At 53.5% G+C, this 16,740-nt stretch overlaps 1 protein-coding gene across 9 annotated transcripts; it reads left to right on the top strand.

Moving 5' to 3' along the window:
* The first annotated feature begins 561 nt into the window (after window positions 1–561).
* Window positions 562–16,134, top strand: BRPF1 (bromodomain and PHD finger containing 1). 9 transcript variants are annotated; one of them, XM_072941790.1, is made up of 14 exons: window positions 742–1,175; window positions 3,079–3,687; window positions 7,148–8,107; window positions 8,915–9,077; window positions 9,475–9,606; window positions 9,979–10,125; window positions 10,906–11,215; window positions 11,538–11,861; window positions 12,179–12,463; window positions 12,957–13,104; window positions 13,721–13,857; window positions 13,960–14,078; window positions 14,426–14,580; window positions 15,288–16,134. In XM_072941790.1, the coding sequence occupies exons 2-14, from the start codon at window positions 3,089–3,091 to the stop codon at window positions 15,469–15,471; spliced, it is 3,663 nt and encodes a 1,220-aa protein (XP_072797891.1). In that variant the 5' UTR covers window positions 742–1,175; window positions 3,079–3,088; the 3' UTR covers window positions 15,472–16,134. The 9 variants fall into 9 exon arrangements, with proteins under 9 accessions (XP_072797889.1, XP_072797891.1, XP_072797892.1 ...); XM_072941791.1 differs by having other exon boundaries at window positions 11,541–11,861; XM_072941792.1 differs by having other exon boundaries at window positions 9,979–10,107.
* Window positions 16,135–16,740: the final 606 nt, after the last annotated feature.

The raw sequence follows: 16,740 nt of genomic DNA on the forward strand, positions 1-16,740 counted from the left end.
ACCGCCCCCAATCCAGAAGCTACTTTCGGAGCCACACCTTTCCCTCCAGCCCCGCCCCTTTACCTTTTCTAAGCCCCGCCCTTTCCCTTCAGCGTGGCCTCCTTTTTCCCAGCTCTATCTTCCCCAGCCCAGCTCCAAGTTCCGTGCCCATCCAAAGCCCCGCCCTTTCTTTCCTGGGGCCCACTCTTCTGTTTAGTCCCACCCTTTACCCGGTGCTCAGCCCCTATTCGCCATACTGGGGCCAGCTTTACCGATGGCCCCGCCCACTCGCTGCAAACCCCGCCCCATAGACTGGTTTATTCTCTTCCAACCCCGCCCCGCCCCTACCCATAACTCCAGGTCTCCCTTAGGCTCTAGCCCGCGTCCCTCTTGCTCCTGGCCCTGCCCCCAACCCCGCCCCGTAGCTCCGGCCCCGCCTCGCCGCCTCCCTCGGAGACCAAGGCCAGGTCCCTACCGCAGCCGCGGCGCCAGCAGGAGGGAGGGAGGAGGGAGGGAGGAGGCAGAGGGGGAAGGGAGAAGGGCGGGCTCCTCACGCCTAGTCCCGCGCTCACCGTCCGTGGCCGCAGATTCGCTACAAACGGTCCGACCACTCCGGATACCGAGTACCGGGACTTCAGTCTCCAGAAACTCAACTCTAAGATGGAGGTGCTGGAAAAGCCCTGTGGAGTGTCCAGGGGCCCTTCCGAATCTCGGAGAATGGCCTCTCGAGCCTCAGTGGGCGGGCGGGGATCTGTGGCGAAAGTGCAGCTCGGCAGCGCCGCGGCGCCGCGTTTACCCTGCGCAGACGCCGTCGCCGCCGCTGCTGCCGCCGCCGCTGCCACTGCCTTTGCCGCCACCGTCTCAGCCGCCGCCGTCCCCGCGCTGCCTCCGGGAACCTCCATTGTTCCGGCGGCGCCGGGTCCCGAGGCCGAGCTACTTAGGGGCTCTCGAAAAGGGCGGCGGCCGCCGGAATTGAGACACCGGGGCGCCGGCGGGACTGGGAGCGGCAGGGGTCAGCGCGGGAATCCCGGGGAGCCGGGCCAGAGCGTGGGGCGGCAGGGGGCCAGGGTGGCTAGGTCTGCAGTCTTTGGAGTTGGGGCTCCCCTCCCCGCCCCGTCTTTCCCCGCCGGCCTCCCCAAGTGGGGTCGAAGCCCCGGCGGGCGTCCCCGGCGATGAGCCCGGACTCGAGGTGGCCGGTGAGTGCGGGCCTGGGACCAGGGCGGGAGTGGCCAGAGGGGAAGGGGTAGGCTACTTTCGTGGGGCGCGCACTGAGCTGCCCGGCCCGAGTGTCCCTCGGGCGACTCTGGCCCAGAGAACTGACAGTGCATTGGTTCCCAGCCGGCATCCCGGGGCTACAGTGTATCCTTCGGGGCTGCCTGGGCCAATGGCAGGAGGGGAGCCTGGTTTAACTTGTTACACTTCGACAAAGGGGAAACGTAGCCGCATCCGGGAGAGGGCTGCGGGCACCTCCTGGGCCTGGCCTGATCCCTCTGGCCTCCGCCCCCTACTTCCTCCAGCCCTCTGAGCTCCTGGGCCAGATGCCACCGCCATACTCTAGGGCCTGGGGCCCTCCCCACGGGCTTTCAGATCTGAATTCCCATGTTTCTCCTCTGTGCTTCTGCTGCTGAGTCCCAGCGGGACATTTGCCGGGGGCTCTGTGCTGCCTAGGGAGCCAGGGTAGCAGAGCTGCTGCGTTCACCAGGGACCCATCGTTGAAAGAGGAAAGCTTGTTTGTGCCTTTGATTGGTTTGTGTTTAAAGACACAGCTGCAGGTAGAATGTAGGAGCAAGTTGGAGTCAAAGGAGTAGTTTTAGTGCTAGGGCAATCAGGGGCTTTACCAGAGAGGCTGGAACAGCTCACTAGATTGGTTAAGTCGCAGGAGAGGGGCCAAGAAGGGTCACTGTTATTCAGGGAGCTCAGGGTGGCTTTGCCTGGAATGGTGCCAAGCTCATAGTTAAATTGTTGAACTCAACTAGGCCTGGAGAAATTGGGGCAGTCTCTGACCAAGCTGGACTTCCTGGGGGCTGGTGCCATCTGCTGACTCCACTCATCCAGGAAAGGAGGAGAGGAGGAAGGGAGGGCCTTGGGGACCAGCATGGAGCTGAGTGTGCCCAGATTGTCATGTTCCTGTTTGTACCCTTGGGCCTGGTACCACTCCCAGGGCCAGGGCATAGGCTTACCCTCAAGACCTCAGAAATGAACTAATTTTTCCTATAACCCAGTGATTTCTGCTGGAGCCCAGGACCACATCATTGGCTACCCATTCAAGCTTCTATATGGGCTGACACTAGCCTTCAGCCATCACTCTCAGCTCCAGATCTGGTGATCTTCCCATTTAGCTACTCATTCAACAGGTTATTTATTCATTTGCCAGAACTACACTACATGCCAGGCACTGGAAATACAGGCATGGGTAGGCTTCGGTGTCTGCACTGCACAGCCTCCAGTCTTAACAGGAAGAGACAGAGAACTTCCATTGTGGTGAGTGCCATGGTGGAGGTGAGAATGAAACCATGTGGAAACACAGCTCCCCATGGGAGAGACAAAGAAGTAATAACAGAAGAAGTGACATTTGAGCTAGGTTTTGAAGAATGAGTAGGAGGTCACCAATCAGAGAAGATAGAAGGCATTCTAAATAGAGAGCATCTTGCAGGAATAAGAAGTTATAACATTCAGGGAATGGCAGTTTGCCCTGGGTGGACAGAAGTACAGCTGTAACTGGTGAAAAGAAGAATCTAGAAAGGAGAACTAGGGCCAGACAGTGAAAAGAACACCCCGAATATCACCGTAAGGAGCTTGGATATTATCTTGAAGTAAGTGGGGAGCATCAGGAGACTTTTAATCAAGAGGCTCACATGATCATTGCTACTTGGTAAAAAGATCATTCTGGACACATTATGTGAGATGAGGCTAGAACTGAGACATAGGGCAGGATGGCCAGGGAAGAGGTGATAAGGCTCAGACTGTGGCCATGGTGTGGAGGAGATGGCATTTGGAGATGCTGGCCAGGACCCTTGAGGAGAGGGAGGGCTGGAGAGATTGGAGTGGGCAGCCAAGCAGTCTTCCCCAGGCCAATGCTAATTGATCTGTACATTCTAGATGTGACAGCATGGGGGTGGACTTTGACGTGAAGACTTTCTGCCACAACTTGCGGGCAACTAAGCCGCCCTATGAATGCCCAGTGGAGACCTGCCGCAAGGTCTACAAGAGTTACAGCGGTATTGAGTACCACCTGTACCATTATGACCACGACAACCCACCACCCCCACAGCAGACTCCACTCCGCAAGCACAAGAAGAAGGGACGCCAGTCACGCCCGGCCAACAAGCAGTCGCCTAGCCCCTCAGAGGTATCGCAGTCACCCGGCCGTGAGGTGATGAGCTACGCACAGGCCCAGCGCATGGTGGAGGTGGACCTGCACGGCCGCGTCCACCGCATCAGCATCTTTGACAACCTGGATGTGGTGTCAGAGGATGAGGAGGCCCCCGAGGAGGCCCCCGAGAACGGCAGCAATAAGGAGAACACCGAGACGCCGGCTGCTACTCCCAAGCCAGGCAAGCATAAGAACAAGGAGAAGCGCAAGGACTCCAACCACCACCACCACCACAATGCTTCTGCGAGCACCGCGCCCAAGCTGCCCGAGGTGGTGTACCGCGAGCTGGAGCAGGACACCCCTGACGCCCCGCCCCGGCCGACTTCTTACTACCGGTAAGGCCCCCTCCACCTCCCGACTCTGGAGAACTGGTCAAGCGGGGCTCAGGAGGCAAAGACAGGTGACAGGCAGCAGCTCACGGAGTGGCTGGGATGGAGGGTAGCAGAAGCACACTGGGCCCGCCGGGCAGTGAGAGGAAGCGTGCCCCAGCTAATGACGGTGGCACTTACCGTGCACGGCTGCGTGCCCTGTGTGGGGTGGCCCTTTCTGTGCTCACAGGTTACTCAAGTGGGTATTGTTCTCATTTCGCAGATGAGAAAAAGGACCAGACCTACCAAATCACGTGCCAGTAGATAACTGAACCAGGTTCAAACCCAGAGCTGACTCCAGAGCTGCACTATGTCCACAGTAGCAGAAGCTCCAGTTATTTTTTTTCCTGACCCTTTCTGTTCCATCACTGTGTGACCTTGGGAAAGGCATCTGGCTTCTGCTGGTCTGGTGACCCCAGCTGCAGAGGAGGTGTAGCTTTCCTCTGCCAGCCTATAGGTGCAAGACTAGGGACACTGACTTCATAAGGTCCTAAAAGCGATTTGTAAATCTGCAGAAGTAGTTTTCTTATTGCTTGTTCTATTACTGTCACCCATTCTTTAGCATGTGTAAGCAGTATTTGTATCACCTATGTCTTGTACTTCTCCAAGGACCCTTTTATTTGTTTCACTTAATTTTTTCTTGGTACCCTACTTCCTTCCAAAAATTAGTCACAGTGGCTCCTAATAAAATCACAGGCATAAGGCTAAATTCCTTTAACAGGAGGTAAAAAATTGAAGGAGTTGGGGAAGTATGACGGTGAAACTATATACAGAAACCCTAGCGGAAGGATGGAATAAAAACCAAGTGTGAAACTTCTCCCTGAGAGTCTTGGCATCCAAGGCAAAGAGGGCGTTCGGATGAGTTAGTTAAGCAACAGTCTTTGGTAACAGCTAATCAGAAGGCCTGATCTCTGAGAAGGGCTTGTTGTAAAGGTTCTTATGTGAAAAGTAGTTTTTACCAAAAGCGCAACCCACGTGATGTTATATTAAATCTCACTTCTTTTTAAGCAAATCTTTGGGAACCCAAGTGATTTGGCCCAGTGTGTCGCTTTCCTCCCACCCCATTCACACATCAGCCAGTCTCCCCTTCCTCTCCTCTGTTCTTTGGTCTGTCCACCCCAGCTCCAGCTCCTTCTGGCTTCCACTGTCTCTCCTCTCTGTTGGTCCTGACTGCCGTGCTCACCCCTCTCTGGGCCTGCCCTCCCTCCTGATGGCTCTTCAGTGTGCTCTGTGCTCTGATAAGCAGCCCAGCTCAGCTCCTTTTTGCTCCTTTTCTTCCTCCCTCCACTCAGATTCACTCTTTCCTCCTGGGGATTAGATCTGTTCTCCAGGCAGCAGTTCTCAGCTGGTGCACTGCAATCAGTTGGGAGGTGTGTTGCATGTAATTTGTTGCTACTGTTAGCAGAACTGCCTGTTTTGGAAATGATTTGCTTTTTATATAAATTTGAGAAGATTTGAGGTCATCTCTCTAATAATACCATTTTCTCTTGCTCGCATCTGATGTGCTTTCTTGAGGGGGAGAGAGAGGGCGGAGTGTCAGCTGGTGTGCCAGGAATTGTACATAGCATGCAGCCTACCTTATCTGTGCTGCAGTCTGTAATCTGGGTGCACCGTGGGAGTGTGTTATGCACCACCACGTAATGTCGCGTATGCCGTGGCAGAAAAGAGGTTGAGAGCAGGTGCCAAGGCCTAGAAGGAACCAGATGGTTCACACTAGCCCTGAGCCACACCCTTTTTCAAGGATGAAAACATTAAAGCCATCTTGGGGAAGAGGTAAAGGACTAAGGAAGGCGCTGCTTCTGAGAGACGTAGCATTTTAGCATTTTAGTCTCTCCTTTCTTCCACTCCCAAAATGCCTTTCAAGTGAACAACTGAGCGCCTCTTTCTGTGTGGTGAATCAGACATGGTCCCTGCCTCTGTCCAGCAGTGGAGAAGTTAAGACACATGAACAGTACAGTACAAGGCAAGGTAGGTCAGAGCTATGCAAAAACTAATGACAAAGCTAAGATAAATTGAGTACTTGCTTCATGCCAGGTACTGTTCTAAGCACTCTACCTGTATTAACTCGTTTAATGTTCACAACAGTGCATGAAAGAGGTTAAGGTTAGCATCACCTCCTTACAGATACAGAAACCAAGGCTCGGGGTGGTTAGCTCCCTGGCCTGCGGTCGTGTAGACCGTGGCTCTGGGGCCCTTGCCCTCTTGGCCTGCTCTGTTCCCCAGAGCCCCATTTTCCTTGTGGACAGGAGACAGGAGCGGCAGGAACTAACATTTTATCTAGGGCCTGCTGTGTGCCACCTGATTGAGCCCGCTTGTTTTTGTAGTTCCATTTAATCCTGACAGTGTCTTTGGGAGTAAGCAGTGTTATCCTCATTCTACCATCGATAAAACAGGTTCAGAAAAGAGCACGGATGTCCTGAAGGTCACAAAGTAGCAGAGCCAGGATCTAAACCCAGGTTTCTTAGAAGCTGAAGTCCTGTTCTTTCCATCATAGCTCCCTGTAGCTGTACAGGGTGGGAGTCAGGCTGCCTAGAGCGTACATGTGTGGCCGAGGGTGGGGAGTCTGCTCTGTACCCCAGGCATGTGGAGCAGCCCTCTGCTCCAGTCCCGCTGGCCCCATGCGTGCCAAAGGGTGGAGTTTAAATCCTTGCTCTGCCATTCCTGCTTGTGTGGCCTGTCTGTGTTGGGCAGTTAATTAACTTCTCAGAGCTTCAGTCTCCTCACCTACAAAGTGAGGGTATTAAGAACACTGACCCTATGGCTGTGGGGAAAATAAATGTGATAACTTAGTACCGTGCCTAGCTCACAGTAACTGCTCAGTAAATCTTACCTATTCTGACTCATCTCCCAAGGCTTTTCAGAGAGCAAAGACTACCCAGAATTTGAGGGAGCCCTGAGCTGATACTGGCACCAGCTGACAGAAGACCCACAGCAGCTCCATTCAGGGACACGGCCAGCTAGTGCTAAAATAACTTATATATAATTTGCAGGTGATAACTGAGGACCTTCCTTCCCCTGACTTTGCACCATTACCCAGACTACCCCAGTAATGGGTCCTAGCTGCACCACCCTTGTCCCTTCAGGGGTCTGGCTGAGCCTCTGCACCTAGAAGGAGACAACGTAGCCGCTGGGACACGAGCTTTGGAATTGGCAGGCCTTGGTTCATCTCTCAGCTCTACCACTTTCACAAGAGACAGAGGGCTAGGGCAGGTGAATTAACCTCCCCAAAGGTTAGGTTTCCTTTTCTGCAAAACAGGAATGACTGTAGGACTGGTGGTACCTGGGATTGAGTTGAGGGTAGAATGAGACGACACATATGTGAAAGCACAGGTCTGGCACAGAGTAAGCGCTCAGCACCTGGAGCCCGTTGTCTCTAAGGGAGGGAAGGCTCAACCATGTGATGCCAAGCTGCCTGTGTGCACTGCAGGTACATCGAGAAGTCAGCAGAGGAGCTGGATGAGGAGGTGGAGTATGACATGGACGAGGAGGACTACATCTGGCTGGATATCATGAACGAGCGGCGGAAGACGGAGGGTGTGAGTCCCATTCCACAGGAGATCTTTGAGTACTTAATGGACCGGCTGGAGAAAGAGTCCTACTTTGAGAGCCACAATAAAGGCGACCCCAATGCGCTGGTGGATGAGGATGCTGTGTGCTGTATCTGCAATGATGGTGAGTGCCAGAACAGCAACGTCATCCTCTTCTGTGACATGTGCAACCTGGCTGTGCACCAGGAGTGCTACGGTGTCCCCTACATCCCTGAGGGCCAGTGGTTGTGCCGCCGCTGTCTGCAGTCACCCTCCCGTGCTGTGGACTGCGCCTTGTGCCCCAACAAGGGTGGTGCCTTCAAGCAGACAGATGATGGGCGCTGGGCCCATGTGGTGTGCGCCCTGTGGATCCCTGAGGTCTGCTTTGCCAACACGGTCTTCCTGGAGCCCATCGACAGCATTGAGCACATCCCACCAGCTCGCTGGAAGCTGACCTGCTACATTTGCAAACAGCGGGGCTCAGGGGCCTGCATCCAGTGCCACAAGGCCAACTGCTACACAGCCTTCCATGTGACATGTGCCCAGCAGGCCGGCCTTTACATGAAGATGGAGCCTGTGCGGGAGACAGGTGCTAATGGTACCTCCTTCAGCGTCCGCAAGACTGCCTACTGCGACATCCACACCCCCCCAGGGTCAGCACGCCGCCTGCCTGCCCTGTCCCACAGTGAGGGGGAGGAGGAGGAGGATGAGGAGGAGGATGAGGGTAAGAGCTGGAGCTCAGAGAAGGTCAAGAAAGCCAAGGCCAAGTCCCGGATCAAGATGAAGAAGGCGAGGAAGATCCTGGCAGAGAAGCGGGCGGCGGCACCTGTGGTGTCTGTGCCCTGCATCCCGCCACACAGGTATGTGGACAGGTTGCTGTGAGACGAAGTTGTGTTGGAGACTGACAGCCCCTGAGTGGAGTAATAGGGTTGTGTTATCTTCTTCCCATCAGGAGCTACATAGAAAATTTTTTTAAAAACAACAAAAACAATTTCAAAAGAAGTTAGATCCAGCAGGTCACTTGTCTTTTACATTAGGAACCAGAAACTTCATCTGGCAGAGCTAACAGGTGTTTTAAACTGCCTTCCATTTTGATGGTGTGGTTTAAGTTGGGAGAAAAGATAGAATAGCCCCAGCCCAACAGAAGCAGTTGTCTGACTCTGAAGGGAAAAGTGGAACAAAAAAGGGGGAAGGAAACACGCAAGGAGTTGTGAAATGGTTACCGCCACAAATAAGTCCAAATGAGGGCTGTGATGTTTTTGACTTTCTCTTACGCTCTCTCGCCGATTTCCTGTAGCTTACTGCTGTGCAGTAGTACTGCATCTTAAAAGCCTCCCAGGCTCAGTCTGAGTTGGGTCTTCCAGGGTCAGACAGAACTCTGGGCTTCAGTGACAAGAGCACTCATAGGGGCCAAGCTCCCTGACCCCCTTGGGGAACAGGGTTTGGGATCTGACTTAGTGCTGGGAGCTTGGCTTCCTGTCCGCTGAAGGCCGTTGGTGGCTCCATTTGCTTTTCTGTGCTTTAAGCCCAGTGTCACAGGCCTTTTTGACAGTAGATTTAGTCCCTATTCAGCCCCACTCAGAAACTCTCACTGGCCAGAGCCCCCTGTTCTGCTTAAGAAAATCAGGCCCCAAGAGTTTTTTTCTCTTTGCTCCCCTGCTTCCTAGGCTCAGTAAAATCACTAACCGCCTGACCATCCAAAGGAAGAGCCAGTTCATGCAGAGGCTGCACAGCTACTGGACGCTGAAGCGGCAGTCACGGAACGGGGTCCCACTGCTGCGTCGCCTGCAGACGCACCTGCAGTCTCAGAGGAACTGTGACCAAGTCGGGGTACTGTGTCAGATTCCCTGTGGGCGCTAGGAACCAGTGCCGGGGGGGGACGAGGACTGAGATTTGTGACTGTAGTTTCCAGTGTCTGAGGGCTTGGGCTTTTTCCTCCTTTAAGCTAACCCTCAAACCAGGCTCAGGATGCAACCCTTACAGAAATGCATTGTTCCTAGGTGTTCATCCATTCATTCACAACATGCACATTCCAAGCACCGACTGTGCAGGGCCCAGGGGACACGTGGGTTGAGGAGCTTCCACTTCAGTTGGCGAGCCTGCCAAAAAGTCACTCTGCTCCCTCCTTTGGCTTTACCTGCCCTCGATCCCAGTTTACAGGGGTTCTTTTGGTTCTCCTTCCCTCTCGCTCTCTCATCATCTCCTGATCTCCCTTTTGCGTCTACAGAGAGATTCTGAGGATAAGAACTGGGCCCTCAAAGAACAGCTTAAGTCCTGGCAGCGGCTTCGGCACGACCTGGAGCGAGCACGGCTGCTGGTGGAGCTGATCCGCAAGCGGGAGAAACTCAAAAGGGAGACGGTGAGGCTCCTGAGCCAGCTCTTTTTTATGGTGGGGAAAGCAGATCCGGGAAAACCGAAAACAGAAAAACCATGTGTCTCTTGGCTGGGAAGCAACAGGGGTGATGCTGGAGTCAAGTCTCCTAGAGCTCAGTGTGCTCTCAGGCTCACTGAAAGCAGAATGTCACAGGAGAGTGTGAACAGAATCCTAAATTATGTGATGCAGGTAGCTGGTGTTGGGCGTTAAGAGAGGGAAAGTCCAGAGTGGTCACGTAAACCTAGCTGCAGGGAGTGGAAGGAAGACGAGTTCCCAAATCAGCTGCAACCATCTCCTCAGACCTCTCTGCCAAGGGACTGGCCCAGGCCTGGCTGATTGGGCCTTTGTGTGTGTCAGATCAAGGTCCAGCAGATCGCCATGGAGATGCAGCTGACCCCGTTCCTCATCCTCCTTCGAAAAACCTTGGAGCAACTCCAAGAGAAGGATACAGGCAACATCTTCAGCGAGCCGGTCCCTCTGTCTGAGGTAACCGAATTGGACGAAGTAAGAATCCCTTCCCCTCACCCCACCTTCTTTCTGTTCCTCTCCCAGTTGGACCCCTGCTGCAGGTCTGGGCCAGGGACTAGGAGGGGGCCTTGAAGAGAGGGGCTGGTGGCTCTGGGGCTCCGGAATGGACTGGAGCCACATGCATCACCTGGACTCTGTCTTGTCCCTGTCATACCTCAAGGCCCAGAATAGGAGGCAATCTGCACTCCTACCCCAGAGGCAGGGACTGAGTCTGCCAAATGAATAATCCCAGGGCAGGAAGACACTTTCCAGGTGCTGAACCCTAGAACGGAGAATTTAGAAGGCTCAGCACCTAAAGAACCATCTCTGAAGCCCTAGGTCCTGACTGGCAGACTCTTCTCTCTAAAAGGTATAAAACGAGAAGCCTGAGGCAGCAGCCTTCCTATAAATGTCAATAATAAGTTAAGAGAGCTATAGGAATGCAAGGTGGTGGTATTTCCAGAGGATTCCTCTAGCCATTTTCTTGCTAAAGCCTCATATGGCTCTAGAAGGTAGATAGAGCTGTAATTTCATTACTGTTTTCCAGGTGAGGAAAAGAAGGCCCAGAGAGGTTAACAGACTTGCCAAGGTCACATAGCTTGTGACTAGTAAAGTCAGGACTAGAATCCAGCTTTCCTTTCCCCTGAGCTGTAGGCCTGCCTCTAACTGTGGTGGGAGGAGGTTGCTGGATACATTCCAGGGGGTGTTGTTAGGAACAGGGGTTCGGGGGAGTGAGGAGCATACCTCCACTTAGCTACACCTGCCGTGTCCTCCCAGGTGCCTGACTACCTAGACCACATCAAAAAGCCTATGGACTTTTTCACCATGAAGCAGAACTTGGAGGCTTACCGCTACCTGAACTTTGATGATTTTGAGGAGGACTTCAACCTCATCGTCAGCAACTGCCTCAAGTATAATGCCAAGGACACCATCTTCTACCGGGCAGCAGTGCGGCTCCGTGAGCAGGGTGGTGCTGTGCTCCGCCAGGCCCGGCGCCAGGCAGAAAAAATGGGCATTGACTTTGAGACGGGCATGCATATCCCCCACAGCCTGGCCGGAGACGAGGCCCCACACCATGCCGAAGATGGTGGGTGAAAAGTCACACACACGCATAGAGGCCAATGCCAGGGATGAACAGCTTTCCAAAAGTCCCCTCCTGGGAGCAGGCAGTATAGGCAGGAAGCAGCTAGGCTGAGCAGTGGCAAGCTATCCCCAGGAATGCTGTCCAGGAAGCCAGACTAGGTGAATGGACAGCAGTCCTCACCATTCCACATCTTGGTGCTGCTGTTTTACAGCCGTTCCTGGTGAGAAGCGGAAGGGAGAAGAGTGGGTTTCTTGCTGCCTGCCCAGGTTTAAGGGGCCCAGAGGGCTGCCCTGAGCCTGACCTTTCCCCCCATCCCCACCCCCAGCAGCAGAGGAAGAGAGGCTGGTCTTACTGGAGAACCAAAAGCACCTGCCAGTGGAAGAGCAGCTGAAGCTGTTGCTCGAGCGGCTGGATGAGGTGAATGCCAGCAAGCAGAGCGTGGGCCGCTCACGGCGTGCAAAGATGATCAAGAAAGAGATGACGGCCTTGCGGCGGAAGCTTGCCCACCAGCGGGAAGCTGGACGGGATGGGCCTGAGCGGCATGGCCCCTCCAGCCGGGGCAGCCTGACACCCCACCCAGCAGGCTGTGACAAGGACGGGCAGACGGACAGTGCCGCCGAGGAGAGCAGCAGCCAGGAGACAAGCAAAGGTCTGAACCCCATGGCGTGGTGGACCCCAAGGCCAGCCAGACTTTGACTCTGCAGCAGACGCTCGCCCCCTGCCATCCCCTGGGCAGAGGTCCCTCCTGCACAGCTAGCTGCACTTTCCCCTCATTCCCCAACTAGGGGCCTCTTAGCTGCCTCTCTGGCTCTTTGTGTGAGACAGTGTTCCCAGCTTCCTGCCCCTCAAATTATCTCCCCAAGTCTAGCTGGACTTACAGTCCTACACACCCAGGGCATACCCTGGACATATGCCCTTCCCATACCAGGCCCCTCACCAATCTCCTTCTCTCTTTCTCTGCTCCAGGCCTGGGTCCCAACATGTCCTCAACCCCCGCACATGAGGTGGGCAGGAGAACCTCAGTTCTGTTCTCCAAAAAGAACCCGAAGACAGCTGGACCGCCCAAGAGGCCGGGCCGGCCCCCCAAAAACCGGGAGAGCCAGATGACCCCCAGCCACGGAGGCAGTCCTGTGGGGCCCCCCCAGCTCCCCATCATGGGCTCCCTGCGTCAGCGCAAGCGGGGTAGGAGCCCTCGGCCCAGTTCGAGTTCAGACAGCGACAGTGATAAATCCACAGAAGACCCCCCAATGGGTGAGCCTCTCCTTCACCCAGCCCCCCAGTAGAGTTAGCAGAGCTACCATTCTTTCCAATATAACTCCCACCTATCCCTTTATTTGCCCATAATATGTCAGTGCTATAAGGACCCTTAGGAATCCTTTAATTCCTTCACTTTACAGATGGGGAAACTGAAGCCCAGAGACACTGACCCAGCTTGATTCCCATCCAGGGCCCCCTCCATTGTATCACTTTACCTTTTCTCTTCTTACCCTTGTTGGGGAATCTCCTGCCCTTTAAGCCATTTGTGTCCTAAGGCCAATAACTGCCAAGGGAAGTGTGAGGGGTGGGGCAGGGCTGTGGCCAGCTGTGGTGGACACTGCCCAGCACTAGCTCTGCTGGCCAAGGTTGGAGGAATTTTCCAGCACAGAAGGGAAAGCCAAGCTCTAAGCCCCTCTTATCCCCAGTAGATCTCTGATCTACATCTTCCTGACCGATTCCTTCCCTCCTCCCCCTCCCCCCAACCAAGACTTACCAGCCAACGGCTTCAGCGGTGGAAACCAGCCAGTAAAGAAGAGTTTCTTGGTATACCGTAATGACTGCAGCCTTCCCCGGAGCAGCTCCGACTCTGAGTCCAGCAGCAGCAGCAGCAGCAGCGCTGCCTCAGACCGGACCAGGTACCAGCCCTCCAGATCAGGCCTGCCTCCGGGATCCCCTTCCAGATTTCCTTATGGGGAGTGCGGTGGCAACCATCCCAGCTTAGATTAAGGTGGCTCAAGCCAAAGGTTCTCTGCAAAATAAATGGAATAGATGAGACTGTCACCATAATGGAACACAGGGGACCATCCTGGGTTAAGCCCATATTTTAGAACAGGGGGCATAAACTGATGCCTTGTGGCCTGGATTTGTCCTGCAGACATATTTTGTTTGGCCAGCATGTTTTTTTTTGTTTTTTTTTTTTTTAGTGAATCCAGAAGTACCATATAAAATTCCCAGTTTCTGTATTCTCTTTAAAAATCAGATCTGGCTGAGTACTATTCCATTGTATACATATAACCATGTCTTCAATTCTGACTAGTGTTGCCTTAAGATAGGGCGTCACTACTGCTAAGTCCAGCCCATGTCAGTCATATCACCCCCAAGTCCCTGAGGGCTGTGAGTTTGAAATTCTTCAGTTAGCCTCTGCTTTCCAGAAGTCTTAGCCCCTGGGGGCTTAGAGAAGAGAGGATACCCACCATGGCATTCCCCCTACATCTTCCCATCCTTTGAGTTGAGTTTCTGTTTTGTCCACAGCACAACACCCTCAAAACAAGGCCGGGGCAAGCCCTCCTTCTCTCGGGGCACATTCCCAGAGGACAGCAGTGAAGACACCTCAGGCACTGAGAATGAGGCCTACTCCGTGGGCACTGGCCGCGGCGTGGGCCACAGCAGTAAGTACGCCCGCCCAAAGCCAGGGATGCTGGGGGCTCAGTGTCAGGGCCTTATCAGCCCCCTGGCTGCTGATCCGCCCCCTCTCTCCCATTCCTGTGAAGTGGTGAGGAAGAGTCTGGGCCGGGGAGCTGGCTGGCTGTCAGAGGATGAGGACTCCCCCCTGGATGCTCTGGACCTGGTGTGGGCCAAATGCCGAGGGTATCCATCGTACCCAGCTCTGGTAGGCTTCTGCTTTTTTTTTGTCATACCTCTTGCCTTCTAACCTCATGACACAGACTCAAAATTAGCAGACTTTTCCTACTCTCTGCTGAGCAGCAGAACACAGGTATTTGGCAGATAGACACTGAGAGGTCCCTGGTTAGTTGCTCCATCTTTCTCTTTTTCTTCCCTTTGGCCCTTGGGCTCTGAAATAGTTCAGCCTGGGAAGAAGCCAAGGGTGAGCATTGCAGCCCTAGTTGTATGATAATCTTTTTCTGTCTCCACTTCAGAGGTAATCTGGAAATTCTTGGATAGGGTAAGCCTTGGGGAAGGAGACTGAACTAAACCAAGGTCTTATTACACCCTTAGATCATTGATCCAAAGATGCCCCGGGAAGGTATGTTCCACCATGGGGTTCCCATCCCTGTGCCCCCACTGGAGGTGCTGAAACTTGGGGAACAAATGACCCAGGAAGCCCGAGAGCATCTCTACCTCGTCCTCTTCTTTGACAACAAGCGAACCTGGTAAGGGAGGAGTGGAGCATTTGGTGTGACTCACAGCCACAGATGCAACTCTGGGTATGGGGGCAGGCTGCCAGAAAACTCCAGCAACAGACAGACTGGGCTATCTATAAGTCACTGGGGGAAGGACTTAGATCTTTGAGCAAGTCGTGTCCATGAGTCTGAGAGACTGAGTGAGCAGCAGCTGACAGACAGCTGTAGCTAGAAACCAAGTGACTGTGATAAATGTGGAGGTGGCTCCCCACCTAAAGTGGCTTCTAGACTTAGTGTTCCTACCTCTGCCTCCATGGTAACAAGACAGGGATAAAGCAGGCAGAATCTTTCAGGCTCTGAGTCCCTGTTCCATCACATTATGTATGTAGTCTTTTGCTCTTGTTAATTGTAGAGGATATTTATTGTCAGTTTGGTCTGTCTGGAGCCCACAAGACAGGGCACCTATTTCAGGTTAGGTCAGGGCTCCTTTCTTCACCCATAAATACCCTGTGGTTACCCCCCAGTGTGACTGTTGACTGGGCTTTTTCATCACTAGGCTAAGCAGTTCCTTAAGGGCATGGACTGCCTCTCTTGGTTTCTGTAATTCCCACCAGAGCCTGGCCCAGACTGGGCACTCAGAAGGTGGTTCTGAATGAATGATCAAGTGAAGAAGGCTGGTGCTTGTTACTTTCCTACAGATAAGAGATGACTCATTTGATCCTCACCTCATCCTACAGGCAGTGGCTGCCCAGGACTAAGCTGGTTCCTCTGGGTGTGAACCAGGATCTCGACAAGGAGAAGATGCTGGAAGGCCGCAAATCCAACATCCGCAAGTCAGTACAGATTGCCTACCACAGGGCTCTGCAGCACCGCAGCAAGGTGCAGGGCGAGCAGAGCAGTGAGACCAGCGATAGTGATTGATACTGTCCAGCACAACCCAACCCACAGTGCCCTGCCACCTCCCTCCTTCCCTTTGCTCACTGTCTTGGAGTGGCACCGGCCTCTGCACTGACTCATTCCTGGTCTTGAGGCCAGTCTCAGGGGAAGCTGGGTGGGGGAGGTCCCTCCCGCCCTGAGTGCAGCTGGACTGTACAGAACACTCCAAGGGCCCATGGCGGCTCCACGCAATGAGAGAGGAGGTCCCACAGGCCAGAAAGCTCCAGAGACCTCACGGCATTGTAGCGCAGGGTGGTAAGCCAAGGTTAGGACACTGCGTAAAACAGGCCATCCCATCACCTACGCCTGCTCGTGCCAGGAGAATCCCTAACCGCCTAGTGGCCTGAGGCCTCTGAGGTGGTAAGGTGAGGGGGCATCTGCCCAGCCTAGCAGTGGGATTGATGTCTGTCCAGCCTGGAAGAGGGGCACTAGGTGACCCCCTCCCCTGCTGTTGTAAATACTGTAATTAGCGGAGAATTTAAATTATTCTCATTTGTAACTGCGTTTCCGGGTCGCGCCAGAGTCATTTGGTACTAAAAAATACAGGGGCCTGTCCCCATTTCCCTTCTTCCCATAGATTCCCCCACCTTTCAAACTGGTTTGTATTTATTTCAAAGGAAGAAAATATATTGATTCTTAGAAAATGAATGGTCTGTTTGGAATTCTTGGTTCTTGCTTTCTGCCAAGGCAAAGAGATGAAAAGGTAGGTTCTGTCTCCCAGGGATGGTAAATAATTGGGCCCAAGTGGTTGCTGACTGCTGTGCCTGCTGCATTTATAAGATAACAGCAAAGATAATATGAGAGCTCCTACTTCCCATGCACTTAACTGAGTGGTAGACCCTGTGCTGAAGCACCTTTAGGTACAGTTTTGTATAATCCTTGCAATAATTGGGGCAGGGTAATAGAGTAGTTGTCTCCACAAAGACACTGAGGTCTAGAAAAATTGAGTAACTTGCGTAAGTTCCCACAACTAGGAAGTTACAGAGCTAGGATTTGAACTCAAGTTTGTCTGTCTGCAAAGCTAGCTCTTTAACCAGTATGCAGATCTGCTGGCAGAGTGTACTGCCCATTCTTTCATAAACTGCAGATGCTTCAAGTCCTTGCCAGTGGATCGTCCAAGTGCTGCTTCAGAATCACTATAGCTGTGACCTCCTTTTAGCTTGGGACCAAGCAGGTTTCATTCATTCCCAACCTTGACACCTTCTCTTCCAATTTAAACATTTATTGGAGAAATGCTCTCCAAGCGCTGTGGGT

Source organism: Vicugna pacos, chromosome 17 (genome assembly GCF_048564905.1).
Source record: "Vicugna pacos chromosome 17, VicPac4, whole genome shotgun sequence".
Lineage (NCBI taxonomy): Eukaryota > Metazoa > Chordata > Mammalia > Artiodactyla > Camelidae > Vicugna > Vicugna pacos.

Bases quoted from the DNA above. Each gene is read 5' to 3' on its own strand.
- BRPF1 (XM_072941788.1), top strand. From the start codon at position 3,089: ATGGGGGTGGACTTTGACGTGAAGACTTTCTGCCACAACTTGCGGGCA. The intron at 11,216-11,537 runs GTGGGTGAAAAG...CCCCACCCCCAG, and splicing joins CCCACACCATGCCGAAGATG to CAGCAGAGGAAGAGAGGCTG. The intron at 12,464-12,956 runs GTGAGCCTCTCC...CCCCCAACCAAG, and splicing joins CACAGAAGACCCCCCAATGG to ACTTACCAGCCAACGGCTTC.